Source organism: Notolabrus celidotus, chromosome 15, assembly GCF_009762535.1.
Source record: "Notolabrus celidotus isolate fNotCel1 chromosome 15, fNotCel1.pri, whole genome shotgun sequence".
Lineage (NCBI taxonomy): Eukaryota > Metazoa > Chordata > Actinopteri > Labriformes > Labridae > Notolabrus > Notolabrus celidotus.
The window spans coordinates 22087867-22112169 of NC_048286.1; the positions used below are offsets into that span (position 1 = coordinate 22087867).

The 24303-nt window shown below is 38.7% G+C and overlaps 3 protein-coding genes across 3 annotated transcripts; 1 reads left to right on the forward strand and 2 right to left on the reverse strand.

Annotated features, from left to right (window-relative positions):
• Positions 1 to 2310: 2310 nt before the first annotated feature.
• On the reverse strand, positions 2311 to 6518 carry LOC117827364 (pyroglutamyl-peptidase 1-like). The gene is made up of 5 exons (XM_034703938.1): positions 6339 to 6518; positions 5762 to 5814; positions 5462 to 5578; positions 4493 to 4725; positions 2311 to 3974 (listed from the first exon to the last, which is right to left on the reverse strand). The coding sequence occupies exons 1-5, from the start codon at positions 6367 to 6369 to the stop codon at positions 3758 to 3760; spliced, it is 651 nt and encodes a 216-aa protein (XP_034559829.1). The 5' UTR covers positions 6370 to 6518; the 3' UTR covers positions 2311 to 3757.
• A 2881-nt stretch (positions 6519 to 9399) lies between these two features.
• LOC117827406 (transcription factor jun-D-like) lies at positions 9400 to 11405 on the forward strand. Its single transcript, XM_034704005.1, has one exon. It carries the CDS (start codon positions 9728 to 9730, stop codon positions 10667 to 10669), a length of 942 nt encoding a protein of 313 aa, XP_034559896.1. The 5' UTR covers positions 9400 to 9727; the 3' UTR covers positions 10670 to 11405.
• A 287-nt stretch (positions 11406 to 11692) lies between these two features.
• On the reverse strand, positions 11693 to 23737 carry LOC117827351 (ras-related protein Rab-3A-like). Its single transcript, XM_034703914.1, has 5 exons — positions 23635 to 23737; positions 20502 to 20726; positions 18702 to 18820; positions 17448 to 17572; positions 11693 to 14239 (listed from the first exon to the last, which is right to left on the reverse strand). Exons 2-5 carry the CDS (start codon positions 20724 to 20726, stop codon positions 14049 to 14051), a joined length of 660 nt encoding a protein of 219 aa, XP_034559805.1. The 5' UTR covers positions 23635 to 23737; the 3' UTR covers positions 11693 to 14048.
• Positions 23738 to 24303: the final 566 nt, after the last annotated feature.

Genomic DNA, 24303 nt, shown 5'->3' on the forward strand with positions numbered 1-24303 from the left:
ATACAAAGAGGGTGAGTGGGTTTGAATATTTTTTGTTGATCGCCATTGCCACCGTCATTGTCATTATCATTGTTAATTTAGATCTTTTTTGGTATTTCATTATTTTTTGTCTTTTGTTAAGAAATACAAAAACACAAACACAAGCCCACTTAGTCCCTGCGGCACTTTTCAATCTTAGCCGCTTCAGAAAGGTAAGGGGTCCTTCATTTTTTAATTTTGTTGAAATAGTCTGCCCACACAGGGTACGTATTCTGAAATACACACACATTCACAAACAGGACCCCATGGACATTAATTATGACAACGGGATACCAGAGTGAGGAGGCTGCACACAGACAAGTGAACTGTCATCTCTCCAGCAACCAGCCCAATTGTCAAAATTGGTCTTTAATTGGACTTGGACTGCCAACCCTCTGGCTCCCAAGCCATGTCACTTCAGAGTAAGCCCCACAGCTAGTGCCATTACATAGTAGACAGAGCATATTTTTATATAAATATACAGTTTGATTGAATTTAAGTTTAGTCAGCAGTGAAATATGCTATTATATTAATAAACCAAACCTCATCTCATAGAACTTTGCGATGAAGGTGAACAGCTTTTATGCTTCCTTGTCATATGGATCAAGCTATACAAATTTCCCCCTATAGACTGTGATAGCAAGATATTTTAGGTTGCCTTCAAAATATTCAAAAATCTACTAAACAGGAAATATGTGCTGCTTATTAAAGTTCAGATCTGCAGTCCATGAACCAACTTTAATCTTGTTTTTAATAAAGTCCCCTTTAAGAGGCAGGTATGCGTTTTGATTTGACATTTCTCAACACCGACAGATTTCAAGATCATTTAGACAAGTTGATGGGTAATTAAATTCAGTCAGTAAAGTGAAATAGCAGTTTTATTTTTTACGTTTGAAGTCTTATTTGCTGTCTATGATTGACTGATCTTTTGAACAGCCACAAAGGCTCTTCTAATTCCTGGTATCTTCCTTTGTGTAGAGAAGACAACAAGGTATATTACTCCAATTCAAAATGGTAACAGTAGATATGAATGAATTTGAGAGCTTTTGATCACTTGAAACAATTTTCCTACATTTAGACATTAGATAAACACAGCCCAAGTGATACAGCAGTATTATTACATGTTTAATATTCTTGTAACATCATAATCAGATCACTCTGTCCTTCCCAGGTCTGTCAGGTCAGAACAAGTTCAGCAGGTCTGTTGAACCATGGTGTGTTTTTTTTTACACAGTTACTGTAACCCATCTTACACCAAAAGAATGTGAAAGTTAATCAACTAGAAGAGAATTCAATAAAACTTGACACATGATGGAGCAGTGGATAGGCTCTAAAGCAGGTCATAACTGCAAAGAATTCAATAATGTCTCAGGAAATAACACAGACTTCAGATCTGAGTCATATTGAAACTATCAGGCTTCAGCTTTCATAAAGGGTGCCATCGTGAGAATCCCTAATTGCTGATTTCAGACATACATTTAAAAAAGGACAACCAGTTTATTAAAACTTAGAGTGTTAGAGTACACAATGTTCACAGTCTAAATCACTCTGTGATCACACATCATTAAATACCTTGGCAGGATGGGAGCTGCCTTGAAGCATTTTTTCCCATAGTTGACATTTCATGGGTGTGTCTCTATGTGTAACAAAGTCAGATAACATTCTCTTGTTTTATTGCTATAGGATATAACTGTAAATCCAAATATGCAATTGAGTGTAGAATCTTTTTTTATTTAATCATATATTTATTTAACTAATTTTACAAATACACAACCAGCCACATAAAAAAAAAAAACAGAAAACTGCAATAAAGATATCTGAAAAATGGCTTGTTCAGTGTCCATAATCTTCTTCTCAATGTCCCATAATTCTAAGACCTGAAGATTTGAGATACAGAACCATGTACATGTGTAGCTGATGCCAGACATCTGTTGCAGATTTTCTCTATACCTCCTTAAAACCCAAATACTGAGACCTTTATAAGATGAGGGGGATGGATATTGCTGCATAGTATAAGACTATGTTTGGCACAGTTACGAGTATGTATGCACTCTTAAAGCTATTTTCCAGAGCTATTGTGCAATGTCCTCCCCAGTCTACTCTGTCATTGTGTTCTTACAGAGGCTAGGGGAGCCAGATGTACAGAGTGTATTTCAATGTTATGACATGACAAAAGTTTTTTTTCTTTTTTAGCATAAGGAAAGGAATGAGATAGTGGTATGAAAAGTGCAGTCCAAGGCTGGAACAGGAACTGAGGGGATTAATGCTGATGTTGCTGGAGTGTGTGACACCAGCACTGAAGCAGATTTCAAATGCATCATCAGACCAAGACAGAAACAATGTTGGTGTGCCGTTATGGGAGCAGAGGCTGATTATATTCTAAAAATTAAAACATTCATATGTACTTTTACTAGATTTGTAGTGCAATTTAGATATAACAATTTGTGTCTATGAAGATAATGTGTGTGAAACAGAGGAAGACATGGCATCTATTACAAGCCAGGAGGTGAGAAAACTGAGTGCATCTTAGTGTCGTCAATGTGTTATGATTCTGATTAGCAGTGTGAGAACGAGAGTGTGTCTTTCACATGAATTTCATGTAGGTGACAAAATAAAGGGAACACAGTTTAAAAAAAATACCCAAAATGCATTTGTGTTTCTGCAATGTGCAAATGGCTTTACTAAAGACAAGGACAAAAATATAATCCAGTACACAGCTCGTTAAAGCTGAAACACACATAGGATAGACGTATTAATTAAAGCTCCTGTGAGATCCTTTTGGTTTGTGTCGGTTTTGGTGACCCCTGTGGATAAAGAGGAACCTAAAATCTCTTTGTGTAAGTATCTTCTTTTTTTTTTTTTAGCAAACATCCTGTTGTACAGTCAAAGAATCATTCACTGTGAATGTTTGGCATGCAAATGTTAAAAAGGCTGTTTTGGCAGCATTCGACACCTACCCTGCAGCATCTGTTTCAGGAAATAAAATGCTCTCTATAACAATAGTCGGTCCACTTCCTGATGGTTCCAATTACTTTTGTAGTTTAAAATAGAAGCATCAATATTCATTCCAGCCTGTTTGATGACCAGTTAAAAACTTCTCACAGGAGCTTTAATTTTGATTTTATGCGCAATATATTCCCTGAGATGAACAAATCACTCTTAATTTAAATCTTTACATTTCTGCAGGATACCATCATTTTAAATTCATCACTTTTCACTAGTGCAGATTCAAGAAACAAAAAGGAATGATCATTCCAAGAAAACAGTCAAATCACACAGAGAGGATTTAGGAGACTAGAAGTTCATCAAAGCAGAGAAAGGTTAGTGTAATGCAAGTTTGTGTCACAAGAAAAGGTCCCATAGTGCATTATCATGTATCACTTGTAGTTTCATAAGCCTTGTTGTAAGTTCTATTAATGTCATGTAAAAGTGGTAAGATAGTCCCCTTTTCACAGTGCCACATTTGATGTCTAAGTTGTTGAATTGACATCGATTTTCACAGTCTTTAAGAGGATCAGGAATGAAGACAGCAATATGACTAATACTCGATGATGCCCACTACTCCCGCACACACATTCAAACCCACACATGCAAAGACTTACACAATGTCAATTATAAACAGATGCTGTTTTCAGAATGCTCTTTTCACAACAACCCTTGTAAGACCTCAATGTTTTTTGAGATAGAACACATGGCTTAGTGTTGGCACTGTTACACAGTGAAAAAGCACCAAAGTATACTAACAATGGTCCTGTTGGTGTTGATGTGTGTGATTGCAATGCGTGTCCTGTTTGTGATCTTCATCCAGCAGTTTCAACATCTCCTGTACGACCGCCTGAAGTGCTCTGCCCAGTTCCTTGCTGCTGTACGGTTTTTCTAACGGGGGTACATGGATGAAGGCAGAGCAACCCTGGCCCAGGTGCAGAGAAGTGTAGTAGGTGTAGTCACATAGATACCTGCCAGAGAGAGACAGGATGGATGTTAGAGATATGTATTTTATATCACACTGATAATTACTTCTGTGCCTTACTAAATAGATGAGAAATGAAGACAGCAATGCAAAACTTCCTCTCCTCTCTAAATTCTCTTGCAATTTCTTAATTATTCATTACTTTTTCTATTTTATTATACTTAATAAAATATGTTGATGTGTGAGAGTAGGAGAAGCAGGGGTGTTTATATTAAAGGTGACTAGATTCCTATGAGCTGCTTCAGCTTCAGGGTCCTGGTATTCTTTCATCATGTCCTACTATAACACTTGATTCATTTCTGTAACATTGTTTATGTTATCAGCAACACGTGCTTTTTTTCATGACAGACATTTGAGTTGTCATTGATGACAACTCAAATGTCTGCTATGCAAAAGTAAGACGTGAAGATAGTGTGTGTGTGTGTGTGTGTGTGTGTGTGTGTGTGTGTGTGTGTGTGTGTGTGTGTGTGTGTGTGTGTGTGTGTGTAATGTAACTTTTCTTACCTTCCTGCATCTTTTGACACAGAGAACGAGACTCCTGAGCCCGAGTCATTGGCCCTCTTGCAGACTGTCTCCATGTCGAGGACAGAGTGTATACACTCAGGTCCATCCTCCATACAGCACTGTGAAGCAGGGCAGAAGCTGCAGTTATCCCGTCGTTTGTAGCCCTTGTTGTGTCCGCATTGCTCCAGAGTGACGGTGGTGGCTAACCCCGAAACACCCACATGGACCACCAACTGCTCCCAGGACCCCAAATTATAGAAGAGGCAGAGGTTAGTGTAATCTTACGTAAATATAAGAGGTGTGCACTGGTAAGAATATGGATGAACGATACCTACAATGATGCAGACATTAGGATTTGTAGTATTACAAATGTATCAAATCAAACATCAGACAAGGGGAAAACTATAAGAGCACTATAAACTACTAGCTATAGTGAAGCATTATCACAACACAGAAATATTGCAATACTCAATATTTTTTCGTCAAGCCCTGATAAATATGTTCTTAGGTACAATGTAGTGCAGGGGTTCCCAAACTTTTCATCCCACGACTCCAAAAATATAGGTGCCAAAGACTTGTGACCCCCACTGTCCCTCAAAGTGATTTAATGTGGCTTCATTGAGCTGGTCTGCAGAAAATTTACCTACCTACTATATGAGCATGTGGCTGTGTTTCTTGTGCCGTTATGAATTAACCTACTGCTACTGATGCTTTTGATAATTAACTATTCACTAATTCTAAACTCAGGAGTCATCTGGCAAAAAGAAAGGCAGAAAACTCTACTAATCTAGCTACTAATTTTTGTTGATAATTTTTATTATACTGGGTAAAATGCACTATTTTTAGATAATCTTAAAAAATGAACATTCTGGAAGACATCTCACGACCCTCTATTTGTGTTTCGCAACCCCCCAAGGGGTCACGACCCACACTTTGGGAACCCCTGATGTAGTGTATTTTCTCCAATACCTGAGGCTGGTGCTCTTTCCATAGAGACGGCAGAAGGGTCTGAACAGCCTGGTATTCAACAGGCACCTCACACACATGAAGATCCACTGCTTCACCCAGACCTAATTTTTCCATTTCCTATGAAGACATACAGCAGACATGTAGACCTCATTTATAGACTGAAAGTGCGACACAAACACTTGAAATTGAAGTAGAAAATGCATGATTTTACATTTCAATGCCATATTTAGACACAGCCTGGAGAACAAAAGCACTTAACAGGCACTTTTGTTAATTATGAACAACCTGATTAGTGATTACCTGCACTGCCACCCAGCTGGAGTTCACTGCATGTTCACCAAAAGGCTCAAAGCCTGCAGACAAGAGAGAGACATAAAAATCAATCAGGATTCATCACTGCAGTCATGATACACAGAGCAGAAAAGAACAGGAGGGAGTCAGTGAGGATGCTTATCAGACATGGAGAGCAGTGATAAGACTGAATGTATAAAAGGACTCTTAATTTAGAGTCTAAAGGTTGCATCAAGTTAAACATTAATGATGGTTAGAAGCACATGATCCCAGAACTGGAGCTACATGATATTTCACTCAGCTGAGCAGTTAAAGTTGTTTGTGCTCCAAAATAAAACAAGGCATTATTCTGTCTTCAATGCATTCTTGAATGTAAACCAGCAGACAAAATTCAGCAGCATTACTCCACTTTCATTACATGATTAAAACGTAAGCACAACCATTTAATTATTTTAACCAGCTACTGGGTAGCACAGGTGCAACAAAAACGCTCCATGAGCTTTAACACCACTGTAGTGACAATAAGGAAATCATTTAAGACACATTCTTTTCTCTCCAGTCCTTCAGCCTATAAAAAACACCTCACCTGTTACTATCACTTTCTTCTTATTGGCCATTCTCCTCTGCTGTTATGACAGGAATTGTCATGGAATAAAGAGAGGATCAAATATCCCAAATGGGAACCTCAGGATTGTCTGTGCGAGTGTTGCGTCTTCTTCTGGGTCAGAGCTGAAAGGAAGTGAAACAACTAATCCAGATGGGTCATACTGCCATCTACTGTCTGGGTATGTATGATTCATGAAACTATATCCTACAGTGGTGGATAAGATGTCAAGGGGGAGGGGGCAGATTCATGAGTATGTGTTCCTTCATCTCCAAAAGAGGAGAATGAAAACTGATTATTTTAACCGAATGTTTTAGCAGAATGTAACTGAAACAGTGTGCCCAAACATCTGCTCTGCATTCACAGATTAAACGTTAGGAAAGAAAATCTGTTGAATCTCTCCAACATCAATGAGAACTGTTGAGTCTGTTTGGACGTTTGGCCTCTAACTAGCAGCTCCAGTGGTTTTACTGGGCAGCTCCCAGGTGTGAATGTGTGCACTGTAGCAGCGTGGGTGACACAGGGCGTAGCTGAAAACATGTGTGCCCCGTTGGCTTCTCCCAGGAGACTTAAAGTCAAAGGACACTTCTTACAAACTGAAATCTTACACAACCTCTGACACACTTCACTGCCTGTGTTTAGAGCACAAATCTTTTTAATAGTGTTTACATGCAGGCAAGAGCTAAATCCAATATCATCTTACGGGAATGGGTATTCCTTTTTTTTTTTTATTATTCTCAGTGCTCTCTGTCGTCCACACCCTTGGGTTGAAAAATGACTCACACATTCTGGACACTGCACCCTGTGTGGCTCCAAACTGGCACTCTGAAGATAATATGCTCCTCAGAGGGTGGAGTTTTTTTTTCATTATTATGTCGGTAGAAAAGGTAGCGCCTCCACAGTGACTGAATACTCATTGATTTCTGCCTCCATACTCATTAACACATACACGCACACACAGACTGTAACACCTCCTCCAACCACCTACACAACCTGCACTGCAGTTGCTAACAGCTTCTTCTCTTCCCTCAACCCATTCACCTTCCCCTCTTCCTCTCTCTCGCTCTCACTCTCTCTCTCTCTCTCTATGTCTTGCCTGCGTCACTTGCTATGTCAGTGTTGCCATGGTAACTAATGATGCCCTCTCTTCTGTGTGGTGCTGATGCAGACAGTCTGCTGACGTCCTTGCTGTGAATGGGTGGAATAACAATATTCTACTGTAGCTTATAACACAGGACCAAACTATATAGCTATTTTTACTAGATGTCTACAGTGTGTCTCTTTAACATTTTATTCGACTGTCTAATTTCTATTTCTTTCTATCTATTCTACAATTTGCTTTTATTCTGTTTCATGCTCGTCTGTTCTGTTTTGTAATACATATCTTCTGGTCTTTTCTTTTCTGTAATCCTCTTTCATATTATATAATGTTATTCTCTATTCTTATCTTGTTGTATGGGTTCTATTATCAGTGTTCTATTCTAGTCTAGTCTAGGACAAGACTAAATTATTTAACAGTCAAATCAGGTGTAGTCCACAATGTTACTCTAGTAAAGTACATTTTTGTCTAGTATAATATATGAAAGACTGTCTACTCTAGGATATTAAAGTCTATTATTGTCAACCATGGTGTAGTCTAATTGTGTCTGATGTATTCTGGTTAGTGTATTTTAGTCTGCTCTAGTTTCAACTAGTCTAGTATAGTATTTAAATCTAATAGAATCTAGTTTTTTGTTTGTCTGGTCTAGTCTAGACTAGTGTGGTAAAGAATATTTAGATCCAGTCTAATTAAGTTGAGTACAGTCTATAGTATATTATAGTCTAGTCTTAAGTAAATTTCAGTCTTCTCTAGTCTGTTCTTTATGATAAAATTGAATTAGTTTATTTCAATTATGTTATTTCATGTTTGTTCAGTTCTGTTATGTAATAATCTATTATAATCTGGTCTGTACGTTTTGCTCCATACTCTTCATTTTTTTTATTTGTATGTTTTCTTTTATTATATTTGATTCTTTTCTTTTTTTGTCATTCAACTTTTTATTGTTTTTTTCAGTATTTCTTTGTTCACAAGTGAACAAATTAAATATAAGTTATACAAAACCAACAAAGAGAAAAATAATGATAATAATTAAATAAATACATATTGAATACATATGAATTATATTTGATTCAAATAATAACCACCTGTTCAGTTTTACTCTATAATGCTCTATTTTAATCAACAAACCTAAAGCCCACACTTCTCTGTTTTATCCTCAACCCTGCCATCTTTTGTTTTCTGAAGCTGTCCTGTTCTATATTGTCCTAACCTCCTTTATTACATCATCATCCTTTATTCAACCAGACATTTGAATAATTGCTGTTAATGTTCCTCTGAATGTTCTTGAAGGCTGTGTTTGGCACAACCGGTGTGTTTGCTTTTCAGCAACACACATTTCAGTAGTTAAACTTTCCACATGCTCCTTACAATCACAGAAAAACACATGGTTTCCTCATATATACGACTGTCACTGTTTCCTTCCCTTTCTTATTCTATTTCCCCAGAAACACTTTCAGAAGTCTGTCAGTTGCTCAAACACCTCGTTTCAATTTTTGAAGAGTGCTGAATGCTGCTATTGATGTTCAAAGAGCTGGAACATGAGGTACAACATGCTATAAATCCAAATTAGGATGCTTTTTTCTGTTCTTCTTGTTTTCTAATATTCCATGTTAGGGTCCCATAAATTCTTATTTCACATAATAGTACAAGACTATGTGTGTGTTCAAACAGGAACAGAATCAAACCTTTATATAGTCTATGATTTTCTTTTAGTCTTTTTAAAAACACCTCAGGCTGAGTTAAAGGAGTGTTTTCTGTAAAGCCTGTTCCACTGTTCCTCCTTTCCTTGGCCCTCGCCTCTCACACCTTCCCCGCCCAGTCTCTGCTCTCTTTTGGCGACCCTGAGCTTTTTTATGCTATGACATCAAACCACAATGCATTGCACTGTTTGTAGTTTACCTAGAGTCTCCATGGCAATAAAGACCGGCTCGGCCCCTTATTCAAATTGAACCGGAAACCAACGTCATTTTGGGCCAATCTCAGCGCTCTGGAGTGACATAATGGAATTTTTAGGGCTAGAAAGCGAGCGAGGTCTGGCGCTGCGCATAGCAGTCGTGCCATCGGGAAAAGACAATCTCATCCGCGCGCAAGAGAGACACATCAGAGACCCTCAGGCAGTACAGCTCAAGTGGTCGTCTGATAAAGTCACCGATAGTGAGAGGAAACAGGACCATTAAGGAATAAGGATCAGCTGATTTCCTCATGTTTGGATGTTACTGCTCGATAATCTTCAATGCGTAACGCTCAACACTCCCTCATGTGAGGGTGTAGAATGGAAACAAGTCTCTACACAGGCACCGTGGTGAATAATCCGACGGTCTCCAGCTTCTACAGCCAGAACACGATGATGAAGAAGGACATTAATCTGAACCTGGACGACCAGAACCCCGAGCTCAAATCAAACCCTCTCCGAGACGCAGACGGACTTCTTAACTCCCCGGACTTGGGACTCTTGAAATTAACCACTCCGGATCTGGAGCGCCTTATCATCCAGTCAAACGGTCTGGTCACCTCCTCCGGCAACAACACGGCCTCTCAGTTCCTGTACCCAAAGTCGGCCAGTGACGAGCAGGAGTTCGCGGAAGGTTTCGTGAAGGCGTTGGAGGATCTTCACAAGCAGAACCAGCTGAGCGAGGCGGGGTGCGTCTCCGTGGACAGACTGGAGCTGCTCGGCCATTCCAACACGGTGGGGTCCACTGGACTCCAGACATCAGAACTCCCCGTGTACACGACTTTGAACGGGTATGCGGCCAGCCCTCTTGGAGCAACCACCCTCAACTACGCCACGGACACCATCCCCTTCCCGCCGCCTCCGTCTCATCTAGTCAGCGCGCAGCAACAGGCAGCGGCTGCGGCGGCTCTGTCACGACTCCAGGCTGCCAGTGGGGTGAAGGACGAGCCACAGACCGTACCCGACATGCAGAGCTTCGGGGACAGCCCCCCTCTGTCTCCCATCGACATGGACAACCAGGAGCGCATCAAGGCGGAGAGGAAAAAGCTGCGGAACAGGATAGCCGCCTCCAAATGCCGCAAAAGAAAACTGGAGCGGATCTCTCGGCTGGAGGACAAGGTCAAGAGTCTGAAAACGCAGAACACCGAGCTGGCGTCCACAGCCAGCGTCCTCAGGGAACAAGTGGCCCAGCTGAAGCAGAAGGTGATGAACCATGTCAGCAGTGGGTGCCAGCTTTTACCAAACCAGGTCCAAGCGTACTAAGACTCCAGTACTGGATATTTTTACAGCTCTAAATTTGCTCTGAGGATGCAGGCCTGTGCTTTACAGAACTTTAGTAACCTTTAATCCTTATCAGAGTCTTGGTATGAGGTCACTGCAAATGCACCATGCAGATAAAGCCTTCAGCTGAGAGAGAAAACAGACATGTTCTTTATAAAGAAGAACAAGCCAAAGTGTATTGGATATTTAGCTGCAGGTAAATGTGCAGCCTCCGATCATTCATGAAAATGTGGCAGTGTTTTGCAGCAAACAGACTCATGTTGCTGCCCTTTGTTGTTTTTTTATTTGGGAAAGCCATGTAGCAGACAGCTATCCATTGGACTCTTTGTGAAGGATAGCATTTATCAGTGTGTGTAAAGCTGGACAATCTCAGTCGAGTGCAACCAAACACCAGGGTGTCACCAAGTGCTGTCATCCAACGTGTAATATAATGCCTTACTTGTTTACAAGCACTTCGCTATGACAAATATATATTTTATTTACTGAAACATTTCTTATTTTACATGTCTTACTTCTTGTATTTGTTCTGCTCAATTGAACGCTGCATGTCTTGTCGCTTTCATGTACAGTAACTGTATTTCTCATTATGATGGCTGCTGTGTAGTTGCCACCTCCATGAATGTATGTGTACATGCTGAGAATTCTTATGTATCATGTGTAAAGGACTTTAAAGTCTCTACCTGACATTTATTAAATTCACTACATTACTAAACCTCAAGTTTTGCTTTTTACTGCCTGCTGTAACAAAGATAGAAGAGGTGGAGAATAAGCAATCATACCTTTACATTTACCTTCTCTTTAGCAGCAGTGTTGTATTAAGTGCAGAAGAGAAGCTGAACCAAACCATAGATGGTCAAACAGCTGTAAAGGGAAGAAAACAAGACATTATTGCAGTCTCATGCCCTCTACTGGGCACAGAAACTCTGTAAGCATTTCTCAAAAATCACATGAGCACTTCTTGTAAATCACTGAGCTTTGGGAAGAACTATTCAAACACAAAACTCAAGCTTTAAGAATTTCTTTATTGATTTGTTATTTTAGCAAATCTGGCATTACAGAAGTACAGCACAATTCACACAACTAAATACCTGGTGGGGAAGAAAATTTCCTATTTACACGTGTTGTTTCTGACAGGGAGGGACGAGGAGGAAGGGAAGGACGGTTGAACAGGATACATGTTCCTAAGTCAGGAAAGTTTACAGCTGTAGCAAAACACAATAAATAAAGTAACAAAAAGAGATAACATACAAGTCAAAAGTGAACCAATGCAGTAAGTAATTACTATTTTAATGAAGTGTTCAAAGTATTCAGAGAACTTTCAAAACATTTTCCCTTTTTTTGAAGCTTCTGCACAGAGCAGGAAAACTCTACCTGACAGGTTTTTCAGTGCAAGGCTAGCAGACGCCGACAAGGACAAGAACAAGATGCTCCTTTTTTTGGCTCCAAATGCATTCTCTGGATCTCTTTGGAAAAGAATAATAATCAATACAGCCTCAATACAAACTGTACATTCACACACCCGAGCACAGAACTTGTATTAAAAACATTCAGCAGGATTGTACGTTGCTGATTATTTGGGTGTGGAGGGAAAAACACTGCTATTGCTCTGTGAGAACAGTCCTACTAAGTCTTAAAAGCTACACGACTGATATCAAAAGACAAACAAACTTCCTGCCAAAGCTGTGTTGACATGATAAGAGATTCTTACACTGGAATGTTTAACTCTCCTCTTGAGGAAGCATCTGAAACTTTTTTTTTCCACTGTAAACACAAATATGTTTTCATATTAAAAGCTGGGACGGTTGAAGAGGTTGAATACAATCAAACAGCTCTTTAAAAAGCAGAGTGCAGGTTGCAATGCATCATCTAAGAAGAACAAAATCTCAAAAATAAATAAAGTTACAAGTAATACAAAATAAATACATCATACTTTGAAATAACTTAGGTGTTGAAGATATTTTGCATGCCTCAGCTCATCTGTGAATGCAAGACATACAGGAGGTTTGGTACTGTACACACGAGCATCAGAGAGAAATAAAAGTCACATTTTGACATTTAACATGCTTTTAAAAACATCATGTTTCCCCCCAAAACATAAAGATAACGTTTTCTTTTTACCAAAGCTAATTGGAGATGGTGGATCTGGGATATATCTGTGCTCCCATGTGCCTGTCTAGTGAGTGCATGTTTCACACTACAGTGACTGACAGTAAATAAAATGAGAAGGGGCCACAGACTTCACATGGTACCTCTGAGAGGTAACACTGTAAGACAGGTGGGTTTAAAACTGAGACAACAGATCATACAAACAACCATCCAGTCAGCCAGAACCAGTTAAAAACATCAACAACATGCACGTCCTCCTAATGCACAGGCAGGAATCCAATATTCTAACACATCATCATTGTATTATATATTAATTAAATATGTATATGTTACATATTCATATCTTTAGACATTTACACACTCTTCTTGTTCCTTTTAATGAGACTTAAAAAAGTAACAAAAATGTAAAAAAAAAAACCTTTCATTTGCTGTGGAGCTCCTTACACTGGATCAACACAGAAACTGAGACTGCCATTCAGTTAAGATAACAGAAAAATAAATAAGGAAAGGAATGTGAGATGTGGGAAAGGGTCTACTTGTCCAGCAAACTGATATGCATGATTTTTTTTTTTAAACTAAAAGTACATGAAAGAAACTTTTCAATGACCCCTTTTTTAGACATCAGACTTGGTCCATAATTACCTGAAGCTCAACCACAACACTCAGGAATGAGGAGTGATTTCACCTCCTCAAAACAAGACACAACCAATTTCATAAGTGTTAAAAACAAACAGCACAGCTATCCACAGCAACACACATACAGTAGATTTCCAATGGGACTATTTAAAGGAAATGGAACTGATTGAATCCATCTAAGTTTGAGGCTGTGAATTCTAAAAAGGGGGGAATTAAAGATCGCCTAAATATCCCCCTTTGTTTTTAACCATGTTTAAGAAAAAACCTGCTGAGATGTCAATACGGTGTAAGGATTGACTGCTCTGATGACTTGGTGTGATACAATATAGTGTTGATTCACCAATAAGAAAGAAAGAAAACCTGGGATGTTCCCCTGTTGATAATAAACAACTTTAAAGATGATACCTCAGAAAAACATCAACTTTAAGGGTTTAGAGCTTTTGGTATAGTGCGATAGGTGGAATGAATGTAAAGCAGCCAGGTTGTGTTTCTCTGTGTGGCAGTGTTTGGGTGTGATACAGTTGCTTTAACTTAAAAAGGAAAAGTGAGAGACATATGAAAAAAAAATAAAACGTAAACTTGCATGTAGATACAAGGAAAGTAAACAGTGTGTTCGTGTTTAACAAGCACAATCCTGACTAGACCTCTGTGGCTGCTCGGTGAGCTGTGGCCCCTGTTTGGCTCCGGTGACGGCCGGGTCGGTGTTGTCCAGAGTCTCTGTCATCCTCTCGCAGATAATGTCCACCAGCCGCTCAAAGGTCTGCTTCACATTTATGTTATCTTTAGCGCTCGCCTCAAAGTACTCGAAACCTGCCAGGACAGATGACAGAGAGTCAGAGAGAGAGACCTGGGTTAGACTCATTGTTCTAATGTGAAGCTTATCCGGTTGATCCACTTATCCCATCATGTCAGGACACATCAGGACTACGGTCAGGCAGGAAGCTCAACCCGCAATTATTTTTACCCGTCGTATGTGATCTGTATATGTGTTTATAGTCTATGTATAAGTCTTATTGGATACCGATTTCTGTATTCCAAGTAATACTTTAACTATTTCATAGGTCATTCTCCATGTTGCTTTGGTTCAATCAGACCTTTCATTTTACTCATTAGGGATGTTTTCAATGGTGTTTCTAAGAAAGTGAAGGCCCCTGGATTCTTTCGGTCTCTGTAAGTGATTCTACGAGGACTGAATAGATAAAGCTAACACATGACGCTATTTAAGACTTGATCTACAACTGCTTTAAACTGATTTGTTGTTACATAATTTTGAAACATGGTTATCTATTGTTGTGAGCTGAAAGATCTACAGTGTGGAAAATAACAAACCAAAAATAGATCAACACAGAGGTGAACCGAAAACAAACAAACTGTGTAAATAACAGAATGTGATGAATTGACTTCTCTTTATAGAACTAATGCATTGCCAAGTTAAGCCTTTGTGAAAAAGCATCAGTGTTTAAATTTGGCTGGAAACAAGACGATGAGCCAGAGCTTTGGGAAGCAAAGTATGTCAAACTTATGCATCATCCTGTCATATGTTTTTTATTGATGCAAATATTAAATGGGTTTTCATTAACTTGGTGCAGGCAGCTGCAAACTGCATGAATGAGAGCTATTTTTTATTGTTTGTTTTTCGTTTCTACAGATCCTGTTTGAATGAAATCTGGAGCAAAACTTCAACAGCAAGACTCTTTCAGAGATACGAGACAGAAATAGTGCTTTGAAGCATTACGTTTTGTAATATATTTAATGGGTCTATTAACAATGGCAGGATTTCTGTAGTTTTTATGTGTGACATAGTTTCAAAACTTCAATAAACTACTGTACTTTACTGAGAAAACATTCAGCCAAGATTGTAGGAATATGATAAGTGGTGCAACAGATTAAAGTTTCTCCCTGATCTGAACTGACCACCCCCCATGTTTTGCGACATACACTACCGGTCAAATGTTTTAGAACACCCAAATATATGAAGTTTTTTATTGAAAATTATGCAGTTCAATGTCTTATTGTGCTCTGAAATGAAAACATCAAACAAATAAACAATTTAATTTTAAAAATAAATCATGGAATCAATTCATAAACCACTTTTGACTCATCGAAGTAGCCACCTTTAGCACCTTTTTCTTGCCATTTATTAACACATTACTTTCTGGGGTACAAGACTGTTCAAACAATGCTCACAAGGGTTTGGTACCACAGTGTGTTCCAACACTACTTTTATGCAGACAGAGGGAGATGTAAGTAATCAAGGAAACTTGGGACACCTGTAAGAATTGGTAGCAACAACTTTCAAGGCTTGGCTAACCTCAATTGCTGCAGAACAGCAACCCATTTCTTGTTCCTTATATTTACTTTTCTTATAATGTGATGAAATGTACATTCTTTTTTCAGTTTTGGGTAATCTTACCTTCTTTTTTTTTTACCCCTGGCAGTTCACCACTTACCTTTGTACCATTTAAAGCTTTTCAATGGACGTGAACTGCTTGGATTTCAATAAAAAAGTGGAACAATTCTGCTGTTCTAAAACTTTTGACCGGTAGTGTATGTGATCCAAGGTTGAATTAAATGTATATCATCATACTGGGAAATAAATTAACTACCAATAAATACCTGCCCAGACTCTCAGGCTGTTTCCGAAACGGCCTGCTACATACTACTTACTAATGTAGTAGGCAGTAGGTATTGCCTACTACATACTGCGTTTGAATTTAGTATGTAGTATGACTGTTCTGTCCGATCTGTCATGCAGCATGCTGAGCCAGACTTCGCTGGATTTCCGGTTTCGGAAAGCGGAAGTAAACAACGGCGAAGCCGATAAATAAAATGCTTATTTAGCATCCATTTATGATTTAAAAAGTTAGGAAGTGGTTTATATGTAATTTGATAACTTTCACAGCACCCAAAAACAGATTTCATCCCGTCAAAAAATGAGGAAAAAGAAAAAGCAGAACGAGCGCTGTGCATTGTGGGAAACAGTACGCGAGGCAGACTGGTCCGATGCACACTGAGATATTTTCCCGTATCAGTAGACATCCGGGGAGTTTTGGCATACTGCAGATTTTGCTCTTGTTCACATACTACTTACTACATACTGAATTTTGGACATATCAGTACGTACTGCTAGTATAGTAGGCGATTTCGGAAACAGCCTCAGTGAAAAGGCAGCAGGGTTCAAACAGTGTGAGTAGGCCCCATGAAAGCCTGTTGTAAAATTGTGAAGAAATGTAGTCTGTTTAAATTTCTATTTCAGTTTCACAACTTTTGAGAAGCTTTTGATTCAGAAAAGGGTTCCAAAGTGTTGATATTTCAGTATGAACTGAGACTTTACGTGCTTATTTTTAAACACAGACAAGCTCCACTGTAATCTGCAGTAATTAATTTACATGTATTAAACAAAAATCTGTGATACAGCACTTTCTTTGGTCCAGAAACTGAGGATATGGTCCGGTTCTTGCTCGCTGTGTGTTTTTCGTATGACTCACACAGCGCGTGCTGTAGGAGCAGGCAGTTGCGCACGCACACTCACAAACACTTAATGAATGGTGTTATGTGCTCAACATTGTCAAAGCTCATGGAGGGAAAAACTTGTTTTTGTCGACTAACAGGAGACTTGTTATTCACAGATGTTTTATGTTTGCAGTGTTGATGTACCAAGTCAGGGAGAAACAAATAATGTTGCTGAAATGATGCAGCTTACACATCACAACCTGTTGGACTGAAATCCTTTTTTTACAAGTACTCCTCAATAGGTTGAGGTTATCTGACTGCTTGAATTAGTTATGGGAGTTATTGAATTGTGTGTATAGAGAAGTAAATTGAGGAGGCAATACATTGTTGAAATGCAGTGTGATTCACTGAGACTTTAAATGTGACCTCAAATTACACTCCCGGCTATGTTAGAGTAGAAAAGTGATGTCTTTTTAATTGTTGGTCTTTCTGAAAGATGGTATACCAATAAGTGGTAATACAACCGGCATATGACACTGAGCTTTTACAGGACCAGTTGACTCACCCAGCTGTTCTGAGAGCTGCCGGCCCCTTTCTGCAGCCACCACTCGTTCGTCCTCCATATCACACTTATTCCCCACCAGGAGGACCTGGGCATTGTCCCATGAGTATGTCTTGATCTGGGTGGACCTGTAGGCACACACAGTAAAACACATTCGGATAACTTATACACAATGCTGCTGCTTGAGTCCTAACAAGGACCAAAAAAGTAGATCACATCACTCCAGTTCTTAGATCTCTACACTGGCTTCCTGTCTGTCAGAGAATAGACTTTAAAATCCTGCTGATGGTTTATAAAGCACTGAATGGTTTAGGCCCAAAACACATTGCTGATCTGCTGTTACTTTATGAATCATCTCGACCTCTCAGGTCATCAGGTACTGGTACTTTCAGTCCCTAGAGTCAGAACGAAACATGGTGAAGCAGCGTTTAGTCATTATGCACCACATATCTGGAACAAACTCCCTGAAAGCTGCAGGTCTGCTCCAACTCTCACATCTTTTAAATCAAAGATTAAGACTTTTTTATTTGCCACTGCCTTCCTATCTTAGATTATTTTAACCCACTTTAAATTTATTTATTTATTTTTTTAAATCTATTTCTAATTTTCCTTTTCTTTTCTGTTTGATTATATTTGTCATTTTAATTGTGCTTTTTTATGCTTGTCTGAATGTTTCCAATGCTTTTAATGTTTTAATGTAAAGCACATTGAGTTGCCCACGTGTATGAAATGCGCTATACAAATAAAGTTGCCTTGCCTTGTCTTACACTTATTGTATGTGGGGAGCAAGAGTAGTTTTTAGGTGCAGCTTGATAAGAGTAAATAGTAACAGAACACACATAATTAGATGTGCTTCAAACAAGTGTAGTTTAGCAGTGTAACACAGATCAAACAGGCGGAGGAGTTAGAGTTTTAACCTCAACTATCTGATGTTAACATCTGTTCTGCCAGTTAATTTCGTATTTGACCTTCATTACTTCCAGATGTTGTAGAAAAACTGAGTTTGGCAAACAAAAGGAAAATACAGACATCATTAGTGCTTTTTCTTTTTACTCTTTTCATTCCCAAACAAGTGCTAAATAACTGACTGCTTAGAAAATCAGTTCTTCGGATTATCTCTAATTAATCTCAGAAATCAGCTATCGGGTACAGTTAGGTGAACAAACATGAGAAAGCTGAATTAGTTTACAGAAATTAGATTGTAGGTTGGTGAGTTTCCATCCTCACACACACAGATATGCACACTCAGTCACTCACCAGTCTTGAACCGCATTGAAGGACTCCTCGTTGGTGATGTCATACATGAGGATGAAGCCCATGGCTCCCCTGTAGTAAGCTGTGGTGATCGTCCTGTAGCGCTCCTGACCAGCAGTGTCCTACATGAGCACAGACAAAGCAGTCAAAGTTTAACAAGGTGAAAAGACTCATCCAATGATGCTCCCGCAAATAATTTTGTGTTTTTTTTAAACAAAAGATTGCAATTGCCGCCCTGCACCTGCAAAGAATTTACAACTGTGCACGTGTCTCCTGATGACTGCAGAGGTTTAATATTCAGACAAAGCCCCCTTGAGCATTAGGTATTCTTCTGGTGTCACATGTAATAAGTGGTTGGTCCCAGGGTCGGGCTTCATGGCTCATGCTGAGAACACTTCAAGGAGATTGCCATTACACCGCAGATGGAGTGATTGTGGGGACTGGAGGGGCCAGCTGAACAGCTGCTAATCATTAGAGATACACGATAATAGAGGCTGCTTTAGTCACAGATGTTATTGAGCTGCATGAAAAATGCGCTTTTAAAACCATTGTGCAGGAAAAACTTGCAATAAATCTGATTAAGCATGTTTAGTTCATGCAAGTCTTTTGCATTGTAAGTGCTGTTTAATGATATGCAAACAATACAGCTACAACTTTACTGATTCATTTACTTTCCAAGCATTAATATACTGTAAATCCCATCTTGCAACAGCTTCTCCACAGAGAGTTTGGTGCTTTCAATGTATTTCATCACTGTTAGCTGAGCACCTTCAGGCTGTGGTCTATTAATCTGATATTAAAAGGCGTTTGGAGATGCCACCTTGGAATATGGGACACTTTAAATAATAATTAGAATAATAATACATTTTATTTATATAGCACTTTTTACAAAGTGCTTTACAGAGTGCAAGACATAGCGAGATAAAACACAAAAGCACATGACAAAGGTAAGAAGAGCTAAAATGAGTTAAGTAAAAGACAATAATAAAAACCATGCAGAAATTAAAAAGTCAGTGATGATTTAAGAAATAAAAGCACATTTAAAAAAGTGTGTTTTTAAAAGAGATTTAAAAGAGGACAAGGATGTGGCTTGCCTGATCTCCTCCTGCAGGTCATTCCAAAGTGACAGGGCCCTGACTGCAAAGGCCCAGTCCCCTCTGGTTTTTAACTTTACTCTAGGAAGTTCCAAGAGGGACCTGCCGGAGGATCTCAGGCAGCAGTTGGGGACATACATTTTAAGGCATTCACTTAGGTACTCAGGGGCCAGTCCATTTATTGCTTTAAAAGTGTGTTAAAATCAATTCTAAAACCCACAAGCAACCATTGAAGTGAGGCTAAAATGGGTGTGATATGTTCCCTTTTCTTGGTGTGTGAGGAGTCTGACTGTGGTGTTTTGGACTAACTGGCATTTTTAGAGGTTGTGTTTGCTTAGGCAGGTGCAGAGTGAGTTACAATAATCTAATCCGGAAGTGATGAATGCATGGATGACAATTTCTAGGTTATGGTGTGAAAGGAAGTGCCTGATCTGAGAGATTTTGCGTAGCTGGTAAAAACAATGATGTTCTTTGACATTTTGCAGGCTAAACTGATGATGATCAGGAATATCAGCTGTTGAATCCTGCAATTTTGTTTCAGTGTGTTGTTCATGGTGATGTAAAGAGGTCTGAGTTCTGTGCTAACCTCTCTGCAAACAGTCCTGTTTTCTGCCTTGAGTTGCTATATTGTTGTATTGTACAAGAAATATCAGTGTTTTCACTTGTGCATGTGAGAACACGGATTTTATGTTTGTGTGTACTTCCTCACCCAGATCTGCAGCTTTATCCTCTTGTCGTTTCTGTAGATGGTCTTGACCTTAAAGTCGATGCCCACTGTGCTGACGAAGGCCGGCGTGAAGGAGTCGTCTGCATAGCGGAAAAGGAAGGACGTCTTTCCTACACTGCTGTTCCCAATGATGAGGATTTTAAACATGTAATCAAAGTTCTGGTCCGAAGACTCCTTCTGTCCATATGTGGCATTTGCAGACGCCATCTGAGAAAGGATTGAGATAAAATATTAATAAAATCACATACAGACATACTGCTCGAGTCAGTCAAGAGCAGCAAAAAGTATCCATGGAAAAAGTACATTGGTGAATCATACTGCTCTTATGCATTTAATTTTTCTTTTGCCTGTTTTTTGATGTAAAGAGACAAATTGTGGTTTCTTTTAGGTTTATTCATATGAGGTTACATAATGATACAGTAAGGATTAAAGGGAATATACACACTTTCTGCATTTCCAGTTGAATCAGAATATGAATATACGAGATGAGGAATCCAGCATCACTTTACATGCATTCTTCATGGATGGGAGTTGGATGACGATTTATTATGTGCCGATACTTGTGAGTTTTTTTCTCTCTCTCTCTCTGCTTTATGTTTGTTTGTTTCTTTTGTCTTACTTTTTGACATGTGTCATGTCTTTTTTATTCCCATTTTTATTCCTTGGCTTTCAACCCTGCATGAGACTCTGCTCCTGTTTTAGTCTTTTATGGTTTGTTTATATTTATTGTTTGTATTGTTTTTATTGTTTTATTATCCTGTGTTTTAATTGTTTTATGCCTGCGTTGTTTGTCTATTTATGCACAGCACTCTGTTTCGGCTGTGGCCGTTTTTAAAGCGCTTTATAAATACAGTTGAGTTGAGTTGAGTTTTTGAGTCAAGGTCTGTTATTATTATTATTTTATTCATTTATTTCCTTTCTGTGCTTGGGGGAAGGGGTGACAATAAATATCTTTGTCTGAAAATCTGCTTTGGAAATGATAAAATAATGACAACTAGGGATAGACCGATTATCAGCCGGGCCGATTATCGGTGCCGATATTCAGCATTTTGACACATATTGGCATCGGCCTTTTTTAAAAATCAGACGGCCGATAAGAGACCAATTTAAGACTGGGTTATTTTGGCTCAAAATTCACTAAATCACATCGCAGAAAAGACACCATTTGCAGAAACCATTGCCTAGGTTGTGTTCCATTTCTCCCTGCAGTTTCTCATCACAGGGGACGAGCTGAGCAGCATCCGTTGTGGCACCTACAATTACTAGTGATTAATAACTCATACAACCCCACTTCAAAAAAAATGAAATATCCCCATAAAACAAAGATAAGAGAAGGATTAACATTTCAGTTATATTAACATTTTGGAAAACTTTATTCACTGTAGAAAATTTTAGAGAGCCATTTATTTGTTTGTTTTCATTTAACTTTATAAGAAATGCTGCTGAGCCTGGGAGCTCCCTGCACTTTGTGTTAGAATGTTAAAACATTTTTCAGACCTGATCATGTCATAGAATGTAAATGTCCCTGTTTTCCAACTGACCTGTGTTTTCTTGATCTCCTTTAAATCTAATACAAGTGAATTATGTACCCCGTTGTACCTTTACAGCTGAAGTGTCTTGTTTTAGTTTTTTTCTTGTTTTTTTTCATTTGTTTATTCTATGAATATGTATATACATATCTATATGTCTATACACAATTAATCTATGTTTAATGCCAGGTGTTGGCAATACTACTCTTGTTATAAAAGAAAATGTGAAAAAGAAAATGTTAAAAGAAAAAAAGGACTTGTTAAAACAAAGATGTCTATTGTCTAAGATTAAAAAAAACTTGAACATGTTGCAAATCTGAAAAGCTGTTTAATAAACATATGCTTAAAGGCATATAACTGAAGTTAAGTGTTGGAGTTTGTATTATTCAAATTTTTGACACCAATATTTCCCCTCTTCCTGCAAATGAATATCAGCTCCAAATATCAGTTATCGGCCTCCTTGACTACTGATAATCTGTATCGGCCCTGAAAAAAACATATCGGTCTATCTCTAATAAAAACATATATTGAAAAAAAAATTAAAAGAATATGAAATTTACCACCATGGCACTGTGCACCTGTCCCTTATTTAGTAGTGAGTAGAAAGTTGGCAACCCTAGACATGGATCACCTTCATGCCTCCAACAGCAGCTTTAAGCCCCAGCTGAACTCTTCTGCCATTGTTTAACAGCCTTAGATAAACAATGCAACACGTGATGGGGTTAAATAATGTCAGCATCGTAAGCAGTCTGGGGTAAGGTCACACACCATATGGTTACCATAAGGTTTTTATAAGGGAATAAAACAATTCATCAGTTTGGCTAAGAGGCTGTGTAAACAACCTGCACCCTGTGAGTGTGTGTCTCCACATCTTGTCAATAATAAAACAAGGAGGAGTGCACACCTTCTCTGCAGCGCGAGATAACAGGGCGGAAGTACCAGGGCTTAGCAGGCTAAGAAGCATCAGCTAAACTGACTATCCTTTCCCATCCAGGAGCACAGGAGCGTCTGCTAACTAGCCAATTATAAATCATCAAATAGTTACACAGAATATGTATTTTAATTCCTTAAGTGACAGAAAGAGAAGCTGTCATCATGTATCTTGCCTTCTGGATGTTATTAACCACAAAATACTCTGAATTTAACCGGCCTGAAGCACATCCACTATCACAGGGGAGCTTATCAGTCCTTAGCTTGCTATTAGCAGCCTGAATATGACAGTCTGCTTCATGTTAGCTGAAGAAACATCTTTAATAAAATGCACGACACGTTTTAATTTAATACATGAAACAACAGTCAGGATGATAAAGGGAATAGAGACAAAAAGCAGTATTCAGGAGCTAGTAATGTCTTCAATCAGGCTACCTTTAATGCTAACACTCAGCAGACCGTTACCAGTGTTTAGAGTGGCAGCAGAAGCTAGCTAAGCATCCCAGCTATGTCAAATGAAGGTTACTCTTCCTTATTTACGCCTAAAATTACACTCTAAATCCGAGATATGACACGCGACAAACGCTCCACAGGCTGGCTGTTGCAAAGACAAGAAGGAACACTTGAACGCAGTGTCCAGTAAGAGCACGGTTTACCTTGAAATGTGTGTTTTATCCTCAGCAGCAGCAGCCTTAGCCCAGTGCCCAGCTTTGCACCTGCAGTAGCTCGTCGGTCGTGCGCCTCTTGATTGACAGCCCGGGTACAAACAGAGAGTAAGGATGATTGGCAGAGCGAAGGACCAATCAGAGAAGAGGGTCCATTCATTCCAGAAGACCCCGCCCTCATGTGTTTTACAAATATTTTGAATTTTGAATTCAGTGTTACTCATAAAAAACAAATAGTTAATACAAGTTATTTGTGTTTTATTGACTGTTTGTTTTATTTAAACTCTGTTTTAATCTTGTAAGGTGACCTTGAGTGTCAATAATAATGCATTTTATTTATAGGCACCTTTCTTATTATTATTATTATTATTATTATTATTATTATTATTATTATTATTCCAGAATTGTGGGTACATTTCACATCTTCCAGATAAACTTTAATTATTCCCCTCCAAAAAAAATCTTCATTGTATCAACTTTGAGTAATACTACTAACAGTGTTATCCTTCCTCTAATAATAATAATGCTTGATATATATTTTAGACGCAATTTATATTTCAAATACAAAAACTGTTCCAGAGGAGGAGAGACAGTGTTCCTTGTGTGATCTGGAGGAAGTTGAAAATGAAATGCACTTTTTATTCTACTGTCCATCATATC

What these genes read in the sequence shown, in the direction of transcription:
- LOC117827406 (XM_034704005.1), top strand. Translation starts at nt 9,728, where the DNA reads ATGGAAACAAGTCTCTACACAGGCACCGTGGTGAATAATCCGACGGTC.
- LOC117827364 (XM_034703938.1), bottom strand. Translation starts at nt 6,369, where the DNA reads ATGGCCAATAAGAAGAAAGTGATAGTAACAG. An exon ending in GAAGAAAGTGATAGTAACAG is followed by an intron (nt 5,815 to 6,338) that starts GTGAGGTGTTTT and finishes TCTTGTCTGCAG; the next exon opens with GCTTTGAGCCTTTTGGTGAA. An exon ending in GGAAAGAGCACCAGCCTCAG is followed by an intron (nt 4,726 to 5,461) that starts GTATTGGAGAAA and finishes TCCTGGGAGCAG; the next exon opens with TTGGTGGTCCATGTGGGTGT.
- LOC117827351 (XM_034703914.1), bottom strand. Translation starts at nt 20,726, where the DNA reads ATGGCGTCTGCAAATGCCACATATGGACAGAAGGAGTCTTCGGACCAG. An exon ending in GGATAAAGCTGCAGATCTGG is followed by an intron (nt 18,821 to 20,501) that starts GTGAGGAAGTAC and finishes GTGCTCATGTAG; the next exon opens with GACACTGCTGGTCAGGAGCG. An exon ending in GCAGCTCTCAGAACAGCTGG is followed by an intron (nt 14,240 to 17,447) that starts GTGAGTCAACTG and finishes CTGTCCTGGCAG; the next exon opens with GTTTCGAGTACTTTGAGGCG.